Source organism: Liolophura sinensis, chromosome 3, assembly GCF_032854445.1.
Source record: "Liolophura sinensis isolate JHLJ2023 chromosome 3, CUHK_Ljap_v2, whole genome shotgun sequence".
NCBI classification, from domain to species: Eukaryota; Metazoa; Mollusca; class Polyplacophora; order Chitonida; family Chitonidae; genus Liolophura; species Liolophura sinensis.
In genome coordinates this window covers 4150598-4168481 of record NC_088297.1, presented here as the reverse complement: position 1 = coordinate 4168481, position 17884 = coordinate 4150598, and the positions used below count along the sequence as shown (strand labels likewise).

General features: G+C 42.1%; 2 protein-coding genes across 3 annotated transcripts in view; one reads left to right on the top strand and one right to left on the bottom strand.

Annotated features, from left to right (window-relative positions):
- Positions 1–12958, bottom strand: part of LOC135463999 (gamma-tubulin complex component 5-like) — a 50822-nt gene extending 37864 nt beyond the window's left edge. Inside the window, 5 exon segments of the mRNA XM_064741472.1 lie at positions 358–437; positions 1557–1653; positions 10562–10670; positions 10873–10979; positions 12890–12958. Of these exon segments, the coding sequence (XP_064597542.1) occupies positions 358–437; positions 1557–1653; positions 10562–10670; positions 10873–10979; positions 12890–12958 (462 nt within the window).
- A 350-nt stretch (positions 12959–13308) lies between these two features.
- LOC135464120 (uncharacterized) lies at positions 13309–17506 on the top strand. Of its 2 annotated transcripts, XM_064741612.1 has the most exons (3): positions 13309–13444; positions 15140–15278; positions 15946–17506. In XM_064741612.1, the coding sequence occupies exon 3, from the start codon at positions 15999–16001 to the stop codon at positions 16797–16799; it is 801 nt and encodes a 266-aa protein (XP_064597682.1). In that variant the 5' UTR covers positions 13309–13444; positions 15140–15278; positions 15946–15998; the 3' UTR covers positions 16800–17506. The 2 variants fall into 2 exon arrangements, with proteins under 2 accessions (XP_064597682.1, XP_064597683.1); XM_064741613.1 differs by lacking the exon at positions 13309–13444 and having other exon boundaries at positions 15246–15301.
- Positions 17507–17884: the final 378 nt, after the last annotated feature.

Below are 17884 nucleotides of genomic sequence, written 5' to 3'. Positions count from 1 at the left end.
TAAAGCTATATGTGACTTGAGTGGGACAATGATGCTGGTGTGTTTGAAGGCTGGAGATCATCAAACTCACTGATGACTCTGGGTAAAGCTATATGTGACTTGAGTGGGACAGTGATACCCTAATTCAGTAGGGCTGAAAGCATAGAATTACATTTCTCTCCCAGTTTTTTTTTTGGAAACGTAAAGATATGAATATGTCGTTCATTAAAGGGATTACCATGTGCAAAAAAAACAAAGAAACTAAGTATTCCTGCTAAAATTACATGTATTTTGAGAGGAAAGAGCAGACCAGGTGTCCCAAAAATTAGAATAATTAAGGTAGTGTTGTGCTTGAATGTTGGAAGTTCTCAAACTCACGGATGATTCTGGGTAAAGCTCCTGGGTTGTCTCCTCACCCTCCAGGAGATAGCCCCTCCAGTCAAACACCTCCTCCGCTTCTGTAACAAAACCATCACATGACGGTCACATGATCACACTGACTGCCTGGTGTCTACTCAAGGGTACAAACATGTCACCTGAATGATTGACTAATTGATTGACTGATGTTTAATACCATATTCAAAGATCGAAAAATCATAACATGACTGACTGATTGACTTCCATTTAACTTAATACCCAAGATTACATGTTTGATAGAAAGGCCAAAGCCGTTTCAAGCCATGCTTAAAAACATAAAACCACCCCATGATTGATTACTGATTGATTGATTGATCAAGGACACTCTGGGTTCCTCTGAGTACAGTGTTAAATCAACTACTCTATTATTCATATAAAGGTGTAACATCAGCATTTCTTTCACTGATAAAAGTGATATCTCACTGGCTGGAGTCAGATATCACTTTGTTACTATACACCCCAAGACCATGACGTCAAAAAGAAACATTTTGTTTCATGATGTTCCAATCCGAGCTTAGCAGAATGACGTCATAATACAATTTCAGTCAACTGAGATCGCAACAAGACACCAGGTCACGCATCAAGACACCAGGTCACGCAACAAGACACCACGTCACGCAACAAGACACCACGTCACACAAGACATCATGTGCAGCGTCATGCTATATACACAAGTCTGTGAAGGTCTAAAGCTAAAGCCATTGCTTAAACTTGTTCAGATACACAAACTATACGCAATAAATAGAATACTGCACAGTGAAGGTTGAATGTGATAAATATTTTCCTCGTAAAAATATGACGCGAGTCAAATAGGACGTGAGTCCCATTCAAAAAATATTTCTCACATTCAATCTTCATTGAGCAATATCCTCTATATATTTTACACAGGTCTTAGTTTTTCAAATGCTACATTTTGCTTGATTCATTTAATCATGAATTTCATGACCGTTATAAAGATCTTTATTTGGGAAGCTGGATATATTTCTGATCAGGAAAAGTCAAGAGTTGACATCAAAAGTGTGATTTTATAACGTTTACGTGCATTTGAAACAGCATGCTTTTACAAAACAAACTTCTGCTTTGTTGCAAAACAAATATATAAAACATTTGTTTATATGATTATTATTACACATTAATGCAAACATAAATAACTGAGTCACCTTTCTCTGGTTGAGGGTCAGGCTTGATGTAATCAGCATTTGTGGGTGAGTCAGACAAGTTCAGCAGAAGCTGGAGGATGGAGTAGTGGCAATCTGACTGAAATCACAAAGTCAATCCTCATGTTATCAGAGACACAAGTACAGGAGGGTGGAGTAGTGGCAATCTGACTGAGATCACAAAGTACATCCTCATGTTATCAGACACACAAGTACAGGAGGATGGAGTAGTGGCAATCTGACTGAAATCACAAAGTCAATCCTCATGTTATCAGAGACACAAGTACAGGAGGGTGGAGTAGTGGCAATCTGACTGAGATCACAAAGTACATCCTCATGTTATCAGAGACACAAGTACAGGAGGATGGAGTAGTGGCAATCTGACTGAGATCACAAAGTACATTCTCATGTTATCAGAGACACAAGTACAGGAGGACGGAGTAGTGGCAATCTGACTGAGATCACAAAGTACATCCTCATGTTATCAGAGACACAAGTACAGGACGGTGGAGTAGTGGCAATCTGACTGAGATCACAAAGTACATCCTCATGTTATCAGAGACACAAGTACAGGAGGATGGAGTAGTGGCAATCTGACTGAAATCACAAAGTCAATCCTCATGTTATCAGAGACACAAGTACAGGAGGGTGGAGTAGTGGCAATCTGACTGAGATCACAAAGTACATCCTCATGTTATCAGAGACACAAGTACAGGAGGACGGAGTAGTGGCAATCTGACTGAGATCACAAAGTACATCCTCATGTTATCAGAGACACAAGTACAGGAGGACGGAGTAGTGGCAATCTGACTGAGATCACAAAGTACATCCTCATGTTATCAGAGACACAAGTACAGGAGGACGGAGTAGTGGCAATCTGACTGAGATCACAAAGTACATCCTCATGTTATCAGAGACACAAGTACAGGAGGGTGGAGTAGTGGCAATCTGACTGAGATCACAAAGTACATCCTCATGTTACCAGAGACACAAGTACAGGAGGGTGGAGTAGTGGCAATCTGACTGAAATCACAAAGTCAATCCTCATGTTATCAGAGACACAAGTACAGGAGGGTGGAGTAGTGGCAATCTGACTGAGATCACAAAGTACATCCTCATGTTATCAGAGACACAAGTACAGGAAGGTGGAGTAGGGGCAATCTGACTGAGATCACAAAGTACATCCTCATGTTATCAGAGACACAAGTACAGGAGGATGGAGTAGTCGCAATCTGACTGAGATCACAAAGTACATCCTCATGTTATCAGAGACACAAGTACAGGAAGGTGGAGTAGGGGCAATCTGACTGAGATCACAAAGTACATCCTCATGTTATCAGAGACACAAGTACAGGAGGACGGAGTAGTCGCAATCTGACTGAGATCACAAAGTACATCCTCATGTTATCAGAGACACAAGTACAGGAGGGTGGAGTAGTGGCAATCTGACTGAGATCACAAAGTACATCCTCATGTTATCAGAGACACAAGTACAGGAGGATGGAGTACTGGCAATCTGACTGAGATTACAAAGTCAATCCTCATGTTATCAGAGACACAAGTACAGGAGGATGGAGTAGGGGCAATCTGACTGAGATCACAAAGTACATCCTCATGTTATCAGAGACACAAGTACAGGAGGACGGAGTAGTGGCAATCTGACTGAGATCACAAAGTACATCCTCATGTTATCAGAGACACAAGTACAGGAGCGTGGAGTACTGGCAATCTGACTGAGATCACAAAGTCAATCCTCATGTTATCAGAGACACAAGTACAGGAGGATGGAGTAGTGGCAATCTGACTGAGATCACAAAGTCAATCCTCAGGTTATCAGAGACACAAGTACAGGAGGATGGAGTAGTGGCAATCTGACTGAGATCACAAAGTACATCCTCATGTTATCAGAGACACAAGTACAGGAAGGTGGAGTAGGGGCAATCTGACTGAGATCACAAAGTACATCCTCATGTTATCAGAGACACAAGTACAGGAGTGTGGAGTAGTGGCAATCTGACTGAGATCACAAAGTACATCCTCATGTTATCAGAGACACAAGTACAGGAAGGTGGAGTAGGGGCAATCTGACTGAGATCACAAAGTACATCCTCATGTTATCAGAGACACAAGTACAGGAGTGTGGAGTAGTGGCAATCTGACTGAGATCACAAAGTACATCCTCATGTTATCAGAGACACAAGTACAGGAGGGTGGAGTACTGGCAATCTGACTGAGATCACAAAGTACATCCTCATGTTATCAGAGACACAAGTACAGGAGGGTGGAGTAGTGGCAATCTGACTGAGATCACAAAGCACATCATCATGTTATCAGAGACACAAGTACAGGAGGGTGGAGTAGGGGCAATCTGACTGAGATCACAAAGTACATCTTCATGTTATCAGAGACACAAGTACAGGAAGGTGGAGTACTGGCAATCTGACTGAGATCACAAAGTACATCCTCATGTTATCAGAGACACAAGTACAGGAAGGTGGAGTAGTGGCATTCTGACTGAGATCACAAAGTACATCCTCATGTTATCAGAGACACAAGTACAGGAGAGTGGAGTAGTGGCAATCTGACTGAGATTACAAAGTACATCCTCATGTTATCAGAGACACAAGTACAGGAAGGTGGAGTAGGGGCAATCTGACTGAGATCACAAAGTACATCCTCATGTTATCAGAGACACAAGTACAGGAGGACGGAGTAGTCGCAATCTGACTGAAATCACAAAGTACATCCTCATGTTATCAGAGACACAAGTACAGGAGGATGGAGTAGTGGCAATCTGACTGAGATCACAAAGTACATCCTCATGTTATCAGAGACACAAGTACAGGAGGGTGGAGTACTGGCAATCTGACTGAGATCACAAAGTCAATCCTCATGTTAACAGAGACACAAGTACAGGAGGATGGAGTAGTGGCAATCTGACTGAGATCACAAAGTCAATCCTCATGTTATCAGAGACACAAGTACAGGAGGATGGAGTAGTGGCAATCTGACTGAGATCACAAAGTCAATCCTCAGGTTATCAGAGACACAAGTACAGGAGGATGGAGTAGTGGCAATCTGACTGAGATCACAAAGTACATCCTCATGTTATCAGAGACACAAGTACAGGAAGGTGGAGTAGGGCAATCTGACTGAGATCACAAAGTACATCCTCATGTTATCAGAGACACAAGTACAGGAGTGTGGAGTAGTGGCAATCTGACTGAGATCACAAAGTACATCCTCATGTTATCAGAGACACAAGTACAGGAAGGTGGAGTAGGGGCAATCTGACTGAGATCACAAAGTACATCCTCATGTTATCAAAGACTCAAGTACAGGAGTGTGGAGTAGTGGCAATCTGACTGAGATCACAAAGTACATCCTCATGTTATCAGAGACACAAGTACAGGAGGACGGAGTAGTGGCAATCTGACTGAGATCACAAAGTACATCCTCATGTTATCAGAGACACAAGTACAGGAGCGTGGAGTACTGGCAATCTGACTGAGATCACAAAGTCAATCCTCATGTTAACAGAGACACAAGTACAGGAGGATGGAGTAGTGGTAATCTGACTGAGATCACAAAGTACATTCTCATGTTACCACAGACACAAGTACAGGAGGATGGAGTAGTGGTAATCTGACTGAGATCACAAAGTACATCCTCATGTTATCTGAGACACAACTACAGGAGGACGGAGTAGTGGCAATCTGACTGAGATCACAAAGTACATCCTCATGTTATCAGAGACACAAGTACAGGAGGGTGGAGTAGTGGCAATCTGACTGAGATCACAAAGTCAATCCTCATGTTAACAGAGACACAAGTACAGGAGTGTGGAGTAGTGGTAATCTGACTGAGATCACAAAGTACATCCTCATGTTATCAGAGACACAAGTACAGGAGCGTGGAGTAGTGGCAATCTGACTGAGATCACAAAGTACATCCTCATGTTACCACAGACACAAGTACAGGAGGATGGAGTACTGGCAATCTGACTGAGATCACAAAGTACATCCTCATGTTATCAGAGACACAAGTACAGGAGGGTGGAGTAGTGGCAATCTGACTGAGATCACAAAGTACATCCTCATGTTATCAGAGACACAAGTACAGGAGGGTGGAGTAGTGGCAATCTGACTGAGATCACAAAGTACATCCTCATGTTACCACAGACACAAGTACAGGAGGATGGAGTACTGGCAATCTGACTGAGATCACAAAGTACATCCTCATGTTATCAGAGACACAAGTACAGGAAGGTGGAGTAGGGGCAATCTGACTGAGATCACAAAGTACATCCTCATGTTATCAAAGACTCAAGTACAGGAGTGTGGAGTAGTGGCAATCTGACTGAGATCACAAAGTACATCCTCATGTTATCAGAGACACAAGTACAGGAGGACGGAGTAGTGGCAATCTGACTGAGATCACAAAGTACATCCTCATGTTATCAGAGACACAAGTACAGGAGCGTGGAGTACTGGCAATCTGACTGAGATCACAAAGTCAATCCTCATGTTAACAGAGACACAAGTACAGGAGGATGGAGTAGTGGTAATCTGACTGAGATCACAAAGTACATTCTCATGTTACCACAGACACAAGTACAGGAGGATGGAGTAGTGGTAATCTGACTGAGATCACAAAGTACATCCTCATGTTATCTGAGACACAACTACAGGAGGACGGAGTAGTGGCAATCTGACTGAGATCACAAAGTACATCCTCATGTTATCAGAGACACAAGTACAGGAGGGTGGAGTAGTGGCAATCTGACTGAGATCACAAAGTCAATCCTCATGTTAACAGAGACACAAGTACAGGAGTGTGGAGTAGTGGTAATCTGACTGAGATCACAAAGTACATCCTCATGTTATCAGAGACACAAGTACAGGAGCGTGGAGTAGTGGCAATCTGACTGAGATCACAAAGTACATCCTCATGTTACCACAGACACAAGTACAGGAGGATGGAGTACTGGCAATCTGACTGAGATCACAAAGTACATCCTCATGTTATCAGAGACACAAGTACAGGAGGGTGGAGTAGTGGCAATCTGACTGAGATCACAAAGTACATCCTCATGTTATCAGAGACACAAGTACAGGAGGGTGGAGTAGTGGCAATCTGACTGAGATCACAAAGTACATCCTCATGTTACCACAGACACAAGTACAGGAGGATGGAGTACTGGCAATCTGACTGAGATCACAAAGTACATCCTCATGTTATCAGAGACACAAGTACAGGAGGGTGGAGTAGTGGCAATCTGACTGAGATCACAAAGTACATCCTCATGTTATCAGAGACACAAGTACAGGAGGATGGAGTACTGGCAATCTGACTGAGATCACAAAGTACATCCTCATGTTATCAGAGACACAAGTACAGGAGGGTGGAGTACTGGCAATCTGACTGAGATCACAAAGTACATCCTCATGTTACCACAGACACAAGTACAGGAGGATGGAGTACTGGCAATCTGACTGAGATCACAAAGTACATCCTCATGTTATCAGAGACACAAGTACAGGAGTGTGGAGTAGGGGCAATCTGACTGAGATCACAAAGTACATCCTCATGTTATCAGAGACACAAGTACAGGAGCGTGGAGTACTGGCAATCTGACTGAGATCACAAAGTCAATCCTCAAGTTATCAGAGACACAAGTACAGTAGGATGGAGTAGTGGCAATCTGACTGAGATCACAAAGTACATCCTCATGTTATCAGAGACACAAGTACAGGAGTGTGGAGCACTGGCAATCTGACTGAGATCACAAAGTACATTCTCATGTTATCAGAGACACAAGTACAGGAGGGTGGAGTACTGGTAATCTGACTGAGATCACAAAGTACATCCTCATGTTACCACAGACACAAGTACAGGAGGATGGAGTACTGGCAATCTGACTGAGATCATAAAGTACATTCTCATGTTATCAGAGACAGAAGTACAGGAGCGTGGAGTACTGGCAATCTGACTGAGATCACAAAGTCAATCCTCATGTTATCAGAGACACAAGTACAGGAGGATGGAGTAGTGGCAATCTGACTGAGATCACAAAGTACATCCTCATGTTATCAGAGACACAAGTACAGGAGTGTGGAGTAGTGGCAATCTGACTGAGATCACAAAGTACATTCTCATGTTATCAGAGACACAAGTACAGGAGGGTGGAGTACTGGTAATCTGACTGAGATCACAAAGTACATCCTCATGTTACCACAGACACAAGTACAGGAGGATGGAGTACTGGCAATCTGACTGAGATCATAAAGTACATTCTCATGTTATCAGAGACAGAAGTACAGGAGCGTGGAGTACTGGCAATCTGACTGAGATCACAAAGTACATCCTCATGTTATCAGAGACACAAGTACAGGAGGGTGGAGTAGTGGCAATCTGACTGAGATCACAAAGTACATCCTCATGTTACCACAGACACAAGTACAGGAGGATGGAGTACTGGCAATCTGACTGAGATCACAAAGTACATCCTCATGTTACCACAGACACAAGTACAGGAGGATGGAGTACTGGCAATCTGACTGAGATCACAAAGTACATCCTCATGTTATCAGAGACACAAGTACAGGAGGGTGGAGTACTGGCAATCTGACTGAGATCACAAAGTACATCCTCATGTTATCAGAGACACAAGTACAGGAGGGTGGAGTAGTGGCAATCTGACTGAGATCACAAAGTACATCCTCATGTTACCACAGACACAAGTACAGGAGGATGGAGTACTGGCAATCTGACTGAGATCACAAAGTACATCCTCATGTTACCACAGACACAAGTACAGGAGGATGGAGTACTGGCAATCTGACTGAGATCACAAAGTACATCCTCATGTTATCAGAGACACAAGTACAGGAGGGTGGAGTAGTGGCAATCTGACTGAGATCACAAAGTACATCCTCATGTTATCAGAGACACAAGTACAGGAGGGTGGAGTACTGGCAATCTGACTGAGATCACAAAGTACATCCTCATGTTACCACAGACACAAGTACAGGAGGATAGAGTACTGGCAATCTGACTGAGATCACAAAGTACATCCTCATGTTACCACAGACACAAGTACAGGAGGATAGAGTACTGGCAATCTGACTGAGATCACAAAGTACATCCTCATGTTATCAGAGACACAAGTACAGGAGCGTGGAGTAGTGGCAATCTGACTGAGATCACAAAGTCAATCCTCATGTTATCAGAGACACAAGTACAGGAGGGTGGAGTAGTGGCAATCTGACTGAGATCACAAAGTACATCCTCATGTTACCACAGACACAAGTACAGTAGGATGGAGTAGTGGCAATCTGACTGAGATCACAAAGTACATCCTCATGTTATCAGAGACACAAGTACAGGAGTGTGGAGTACTGGCAATCTGACTGAGATCACAAAGTACATCCTCATGTTATCAGAGACACAAGTACAGGAGAGTGGAGTAGTGGCAATCTGACTGAGATCACAAAGTACATCCTCATGTTATCAGAGACACAAGTACAGGAGCGTGGAGTAGTGGCAATCTGACTGAGATCACAAAGTCAATCCTCATGTTATCAGAGACACAAGTACAGGAGGGTGGAGTAGTGGCAATCTGACTGAGATCACAAAGTACATCCTCATGTTACCACAGACACAAGTACAGTAGGATGGAGTAGTGGCAATCTGACTGAGATCACAAAGTACATCCTCATGTTATCAGAGACACAAGTACAGGAGCGTGGAGTACTGGCAATCTGACTGAGATCACAAAGTACATCCTCATGTTACCACAGACACAAGTACAGTAGGATGGAGTAGTGGCAATCTGACCGAGATCACAAAGTACATCCTCATGTTATCAGAGACACAAGTACAGGAGGTTGGAGTAGTGGCAATCTGACTGAGATCACAAAGTACATCCTCATGTTATCAGAGACACAAGTACAGGAGTGTGGAGTAGTGGCAATCTGACTGAGATCACAAAGTACATCCTCATGTTATCAGAGACACAAGTACAGGAGGATGGAGTACTGGCAATCTGACTGAGATCACAAAGTACATCCTCATGTTATCAGAGACACAAGTACAGGAGTGTGGAGTAGTGGCAATCTGACTGAGATCACAAAGTACATCCTCATGTTATCAGAGACACAAGTACAGGAGGATGGAGTACTGGCAATCTGACTGAGATCACAAAGTACATCCTCATGTTATCAGAGACACAAGTACAGGAGGGTGGAGTAGTGGCAATCTGACTGAGATCACAAAGTACATCCTCATGTTACCACAGACACAAGTACAGGAGGATGGAGTACTGGCAATCTGACTGAGATCACAAAGTACATCCTCATGTTATCAGAGACACAAGTACAGGAGCGTGGAGTAGTGGCAATCTGACTGAGATCACAAAGTACATCCTCATGTTATCAGAGACACAAGTACAGGAGCGTGGAGTACTGGCAATCTGACTGAGATCACAAAGTACATCCTCATGTTATCAGAGACACAAGTACAGGAGGGTGGAGTAGTGGCAATCTGACTGAGATCACAAAGTACATCCTCATGTTACCACAGACACAAGTACAGGAGGATGGAGTACTGGCAATCTGACTGAGATCACAAAGTACATCCTCATGTTATCAGAGACAGAAGTACAGGAGGGTGGAGTACTGGCAATCTGACTGAGATCACAAAGTACATCCTCATGTTACCACAGACACAAGTACAGGAGGATGGAGTAGTGGCAATCTGACTGAGATCACAAAGTACATCCTCATGTTATCAGAGACACAAGTACAGGAGGATGGAGTACTGGCAATCTGACCGAGATCACAAAGTACATCCTCATGTCATCAGAGACACAAGTACAGGAGGCTGCCGGTCTCTACTCAGTTTTCTCACACCATAATTTTTCTTGTCGTATAAGTGAAATATTTTTAAGCAAGGTGTAAAACACCAGTCAAAATGAATAATATCACATCCAATTTTGCCAAACTAACCTTTGCAGCATTCTCCTTGCTAATTGGATTCTCTAGGAATTCTGCAATCAGTGACTTTAACAGTTCAGCTTTGTCATACTGGCAGTTGACCTGGAACTTTGTCACCAATCTGACAACAAAAATAGAGTAAAAAAATGCCAGTTGTCTAACTTTCTACTTCCAAGGCTCATAGATGTACATGTAATGCTGTAAAATGTTTTAAGTGCTATCAATCACTTTAAACCACCATATGCACCCAAGGATACACCAACCACAGTTAGACGCTCAAGAAAATGCAATGAATTAAAAATTGAGGTTCCTGTCGCACTTACCCTTCCAGTTCACGAGTGAGTCTATGGCTGTCCACATCCAGGAACCTGTGGTAGCTGATATTAGAGCGTGCAAAATGTAGACAGAGGTGGAAGTTTTCATCTGACTCCTGAAAATACAACAATATTATAAACTTTTTTCAGAGTGGCGCAATGACCCAGGATCCTCTAATGCGTTTGCTGTGAGTTCAAGTCCAGCTCACACTGGCTTCCTCTTTGGATGAATGTGGGAAGGTCTGCAGCAACCTGCAGATGGTTGTGGGTTTCCCCTGGGCTCTGTTATAGCCTAGATAACTGGAGTGGAGAAGTAAAAACAAACTTTGTGGCCATTTTAAAGTATCATTGGGGTGTCATCCATGCCTCCGATAGACAATATGTAAAAATAATTACGATGAATGGCCTAAATTTTCCCCCCAAAAAATACATTTCCAAAGGCAAATAAATGTCATAAATATCACTTTTGATGTTGAAACCTACACTTTCCCAGTAAGACATAATCCTATCTTGTAAACAAACTTTAATACACCTTTCTAAGATCAATCAAACTCTCAAAATCAAGTAAAATATGTAGATTAATCAGGGGCGAAAATGTTGGTAATTTACCGTAAGCTTCAGTTTAGCAATAGCATATCAAAGTGGTAAAAGAGACAGACTACTATGGTAAGCTGCTGACTGACCTAAATATTCCTCTTCTGTTGACCAAATCCACCTGTTTTTATACTATAAATACCAGAGTAATAAAAATAAAATTAACACAAACAGAAAAATGTAGTACTGTCTAGGATCTAGCTTGAAAATAAGATGCCAAGACAACCTTTTTGGGTGAAGGAGGGCATCACTTGTGTTCTATACAAAAGCTGTTTTTTTTTTTTGGCATCCACCTCAAACACAGACTTTCTGTATCATGCTCAGTTATGTGGGTGTTATTACCTGAGCTTGAGGTGTTTGATCGCACTTATACACTTGCTAAGCAATTACCTAATAGACCTAAGGGTTGCAGACTAGAAGGAGGGAGAGACAACTTGGAACTGGGTAACAACTGCAAGCATGGCATGATCCACTGAAGCAATTTCACTAAGATTTAAATTATTGCAAAAGCCAGGCTTTTGGACCAAAAATATGGGTGTTGTAAAGACTAGATGGATGCTTTTGTTGGTTGCTGACCCACTCAGATATTCATTATGACAAGGAGATTCTTTTGTGGGGTAATTATCATCAAGCAACACAGCCGAGGAGAGAAACAGCCCCAGATGTGTCGGATGGACGGTAAGGACCATTAACCACTGTTCACACGCACATTAAATCATCCCCTGCATAAATCAACATCAACGATCAACGACAACATTTCGTCTCTTCAATTAGATAACCTGTTATGAGACTCGCCGCACCAAAAGGTCCATGGTAATCATGTTCATGAAAAATAATCACATTTTCCAAGCCTATGCCAGAGCAGTTTGTGAGTTACTGACCCCGAAAATGTCCTTTTTAAGTTTTCTGTAACTTTGTGTTATTGCCGTGGACTATTTTTTATTAGGCCGACCTAAGAACAGGTTAGTTTATTTGTAGGAATATGCAATTGATATCAATTTATGCTATAGGGAAGATTTAATGGCTATGCACACGTGTAGTAGATGTATCGTCAATCCGACACATTTGGGGCTGTTTCCCTACAACTACAGATTCTTCAATGAATAGACCTCACCCTACAGCGTACAGCTGCCTAGTCCTTATAACAACCAAAAATATTAATAGTGATCAGGTTATAACGCACATAATGCAAAGAACGCGGAGGGCATGAACTCTGCATGTGATGTGTCAGTATTAATTTTATTTTCAACTTCGTCAAGGTGTCTCCAAGTTGTTCGCTTGTACAACAACAACATTGACGTTTGTTGTCACTCCCAAAGTGAAACTTTTCCTCGTCGTCAGGTGAAACGGCACACTGGACTGCTCTCTTCAGAGCAAAATTTCAAGCACAAATGATTCATTCTTTCGTGGAAGAGGTTATATAGAGTCTTACGTCGAATCCAGAGAGCTTAGAGATTAATTTCTTCAGGTCTGGTTCAAACTCGCTTCTCCTGCGCGCCATGGCCGCGCTCATACTCCCCACAGCGCACGCTCCGAATACAATGACCGCTTTAAATCCCTGCCGTCGCTAGACACGTGTTCTAGCCTTATCACTAAAGAAATAAAACGCAGTTCTTACGTATGAAGTATTCAAAATTGGGAAATAGAATTTTATTTTCTCTGATATCATTTTGGGCCTCGTCTCCTAAGCTTTGTACAAGATATCTGTCCATGAATTTCTCCTAATGACAGCCGCGTTAAAGCGAGCATAAACACTGCCGTGGAGTACATACAGAGGTGCTAGAACCGGAAGTAACGTGAAATCTCACAAGAACTTGCGCGTTCTGTTTAATTTTCATTGTGAAATGAATCAGAAATTTGACAGGGTGACAGGAAAAAGAAAGGGAAAAGGAGAAAATTTAGTAAGTGCCAGCCGTCATATCGTTGTTCAAACGATGCTTTGATGTCACCAGATTCGAAATCAGGACGATTGCGTCAAGTTTTGTTTGTAAGAATGGATATATTTTTTTACCGGCATGTTTGTTTTGGTTTTCAAAACATGAAGACAACACTCACGGCCTGTGCCACATTTTCACGACTACGACCTGTTGGTTGGCGGGATTTGTTTGTTTATAAATCGTATTAAGTCAGTCTTTATCGTGTACGTTCCCGTCAGAATAAGATACGAATAATCACCTTGGCAAGATGTAGAGCATCATTTCATTTATTTTTTCTAACTAATCTTGAGAGGAAGAAGAAAAATAGAACTTGTGAAAGTGGTGATATGGTGATATCAGTGACTTGGTATGTTGTTGTTGGTAGAGTTATATCTTCAGCTGTTGTTTTGTCCTCTAGTTGTTTTATTTGATGGGATTTGTAAAGCTGAGGCTGCAGACACAAGGTAAAGTTGTGTCAATTTGATGACAGGCTGTTCTTGTAGTTGATGGGGTAACTCTCAGATCGAGCAACACAAGAGGGTCGGTAAGAAAAATTTACTGCATATTCAAACGTGAATTAAAACTTCCCTAGTGTAAATCGATGTCAACCGAGTGGTCCCCATAATCAGCTAACCTGTTCTGAGTCTTGCGGAACCATGACCCATTACAACTGTACCAATTGGCATTGCAGGAGTCTGGCGAGTTCACACAGGTTTGTTTGAGACTAGGGTGGGGGCTCTCGTGAACTGTCATGGCTAAAAGGCATGATTTTACGGTAGCTGCTAGTGGGCCATTGGGCCTACAGATCTTTTCAAGTACCGACTATGAAAGATGTATATTCAGTCTAGCAAGTTCCGTAAAATCTCACCTTTTAGCTGAGTTAGTTTGCACCCTGTCTAGTCCATATCTGTGTGAACTCACGGGACTCCTGAAATGTCGGCTTATTCACAAAGCAAGTATATTTTTCAGAAAAAAACACCACTGTGGCCGCCATCTTGTTCTGATAGTCTTGCATGCAACTCACTTGGTGAGTGTGAGCACAAAAAAAAAATTAGGTGTTTCAAGGGAGATAATCACTATAGCAATTATTGTTGTAACACTCTGCAAGTTTTGTCTCCCATCAGATTGAGGCTGGCACAGGTCATGAGCTGACAGCATTTAGGCCAGTCTCGTATGTTTTTGCAAGCGATCAGAGACGTGAAAGATGGCTAAGGGTCACGGTGGAAGTAGTGTCTGAAAAGTACTTTTTTTTGTGAATTTGTGCGCTTGTCATGGATCATTTTTGGTTATGGGGAACACTTGGTTGACATTGATTTATTCTAGGGAAGTTTTAATGCCCATGTAAAGATGCTGTAAATGTTACTTAGTGTCAATCCGGCACATTCGCTTTTGTTTCCCGCAGTAACTCTCGCAACACTCTCCTGTTGCTTAAATATGCGAGTTACCTCACCCTGCTACTAGCTTTGCCCAGTTTCCTTCCACCTGAGTACTGCTAGCCTCTGCCGTGTAAACAAAATATTCTTGAGAATATCGGTGTTCAGTGTAAAACACTAATCAAATAAATAAATAAATAAGTAAATTGATTGAAAAATTTGCTTTTCATACAGAACATCTGAAAAAACTGAGAACATCTGTCCTTAAAACTGCCAGTTTGATCCCACAGTGGTGGTGTTGATGGATGACAACAGATAGCTTTAGGTAATCTGTGCATACACATTGTGAGATACATGAAGAGAAAGACTAACTGTATACGTCGTATTTTTCAGAATGACGTGGCACGCTGCTAATTGTCAGTCTGTAAACAGTAGCAATGAGTGAAGATTGCAGCAGTTGGCAGCTGTCACTCTCCTCACACTGGAAACACTCAGGTTTATGAGAGCTCAGACTCCAGTCTTCCTCATCATGGTAAGACAGGTACTGTTAAATCTGTAAGTTTTTGACCTTGAAATCACTTTCTTCAGTGAAATTTATGCGTACAATTATTATGAAAATGATGCTAAAAATGATTCGTTTGTCACTAAAGATGCACGCTTCATAAAACCCAGCAAATTATTTCTCTACACCCCAATGTTTACTTGAAACGTTTCAAGATACTTGTCACAAAGGCGGTTGTAAAGGTTGAATAAGTAGAGTAGCTTGGGCTTTATGTACTTATGCTAAACCTAAAAATAATTTTCAGGTGTTACAGGGACATAGCATTTAGTAAATCTTTTAGCTATTCACAGTATGAAAAACTTACAATGTTGTTCACATGTGATTTTTGTCCTGTACCAAAAACTTAGCCCATGTCAAAATACTGTTTGGTGAAGTAGACCACATTATGAAAAACTTACAATGTTGTTCACATGTGATTTTTGTCCTGTACCAAAAACTTAGCCCATGTCAAAATACTGTTTGGTGAAGTAGATTGTCTATGTCCTACTGCTTATTTCCAGGCTTGGGGTGTAATTGGGGTTTCGCTTATTATTGGTGGGCACTTTTATGGATGGGGAAATTAGATTGTCCTTAGCAACCCACCGTGTTGACAAAGTTTTCCAAACTGTTATGACTTTTTAAATTTTTCATTCTCCAGTTGTGTAACGCCTGGGCATTGTGACAGTGAATTGGTGCCAATTCCAGCCAATCATGAACCAGGAGTCCTCGTGTTACTGCTGCGCCCGACCTTCCAGCGCTAAAGACATGGACCTGGACGCCGCGCTTCACGAATTGGACATGCTCAGTACCTCAACAGAGAGCCGCAGACAGTTTCTCGCCGAAAGAAACCGGTCAAAGAGTGAAAGCGGCCCCAGTGCTGTTTCCAGAAAAGACGTCGCAGAGTCATCCGGATCGTCGTCAAATGGCTATGACATTATTCAGATTAATCCAACTTTTGTGACAGGATTTATGTCCGAGCTGGTGACACCCTGTAAGGAAAGGGTCATGCCTAGTAGCTCCTCCCCCAAAGGCACATCAGCCTACAGGGGTGCATGCAGCAGTGGGTATATGCCGTGCGCTCTAGGGGGTAGTTACAGACAGGACCCGGACTCCTTAGAGTCTGAGGTGCGAATGCATCGTCTCGCGAGGATCAAACTAGGAAGGCAGAGACGTTTCCGTAAGCCGTATGAGGTGCCATGGAGGTTACATCACTCCCTGCCCCTCCCCGAGATTCAGCCGCCCATCTCGCCACGAGACCATAGGCCGCCGGACTCAGGAGAAGTCAAGATCGAAGCTCCGTCTTCGCCAAAGACTGTCACCCCCTCTAAGTCCAATAACTCGTCCCCAGTCAAGATATCCAGTCTGGTCATCCATCGATCCAAATCTTTGGACGACCTTGACCTAGCCAAATTGAAAATCACCGAATTTTCTCAGGACCAGAACTTTGTTTCACAGCGGCAGGAAATAGACCAGATGTCCCAAGACTTAAAAGATTTACAAATGAAAGAGTAGTTGAGAAGGCGTTGGTTTAGAATATGTTGTATTTACGATTCGTGGTTTCAGTGCTCTGGTAATTTGGATATTTGTATAAGTTAATTTGTGCGTCATTGTTTTAATACCTCTACTAAGCAGAGTATGAATGGGAGACAAAACATCCATGGTAAATTTAAATCTGAACTAAATTAAATGAAAATTAATGTACTTAATATGAAATTTTAGATGTGACTGATATTTGGTCATGTTTATTTGCTTTCACGGTATGACATTGTTTTCACGATGTTCAGTGTGAACACAAACTCGTAGATTAGACTAGATGTTGCATGGCATTAGCTGGACACGCCACAGAGGGTGCTATGTTGTGCCCGCGGACTTTACAACAGCCACTATCAAGCAGCAACAGGTTAGGTTTAGACTTGTCTGGTGGGAAAAAATCGCCTGTAATGATACCAAATTTCATTGCCTGGTCGAAACCAAAAAAGACGCCCACACAGTCAGAAAAAGAAATAAATACCTGAACATTTATTGTTGATGTTCAGGGTTTATTTCACTGAATATGCATTATTGACCTGCCACCACTCTCACATCCCCATACAACTTTCTAATGAGGGCACCACTGTAGAAGGCTAACTTGGGCTATTAAATTAAAATACTCTCAGATCTTAAGAAAGCTGAAATCAGTGCCGTATGTATCAAGTTATAGTATCAAAATTACGTATGAATCTTTGAATATAAGGAATTTTTTTTCACAAATTCAAGTTACATTTGTCAGGCAATGTTCCCCAGGCAATTTGGCCTTTTTTGAACTAGAGTACGCTGTAATATGGGCGCCTGCAAAGGTATCCCAATGTACTTGACCTTGATCTGATGTATACAGTACATCAAAATCTTCAAATCCATACCTATATATGACCTTGACCTTGTACCACCAAGCTGTCATAGATTAAATTGATTGTAATTGACAACTGTCCCCAGGATAGGTCATAAAGCTGCCTTTAAAGTTACCCTACTTCCTCAACCTATTCGCATGTGAAAGAGCAAAGTGCAGTGCAATTTAAGCACTTTTTTTTTTAATTTAATATTGGAGACAAGACTACATT

Excerpts from the sequence above, each read along its gene's own strand:
- LOC135464120 (XM_064741612.1), top strand. The coding sequence starts at position 15,999 with ATGAACCAGGAGTCCTCGTGTTACTGCTGCGCCCGACCTTCCAGCGCT.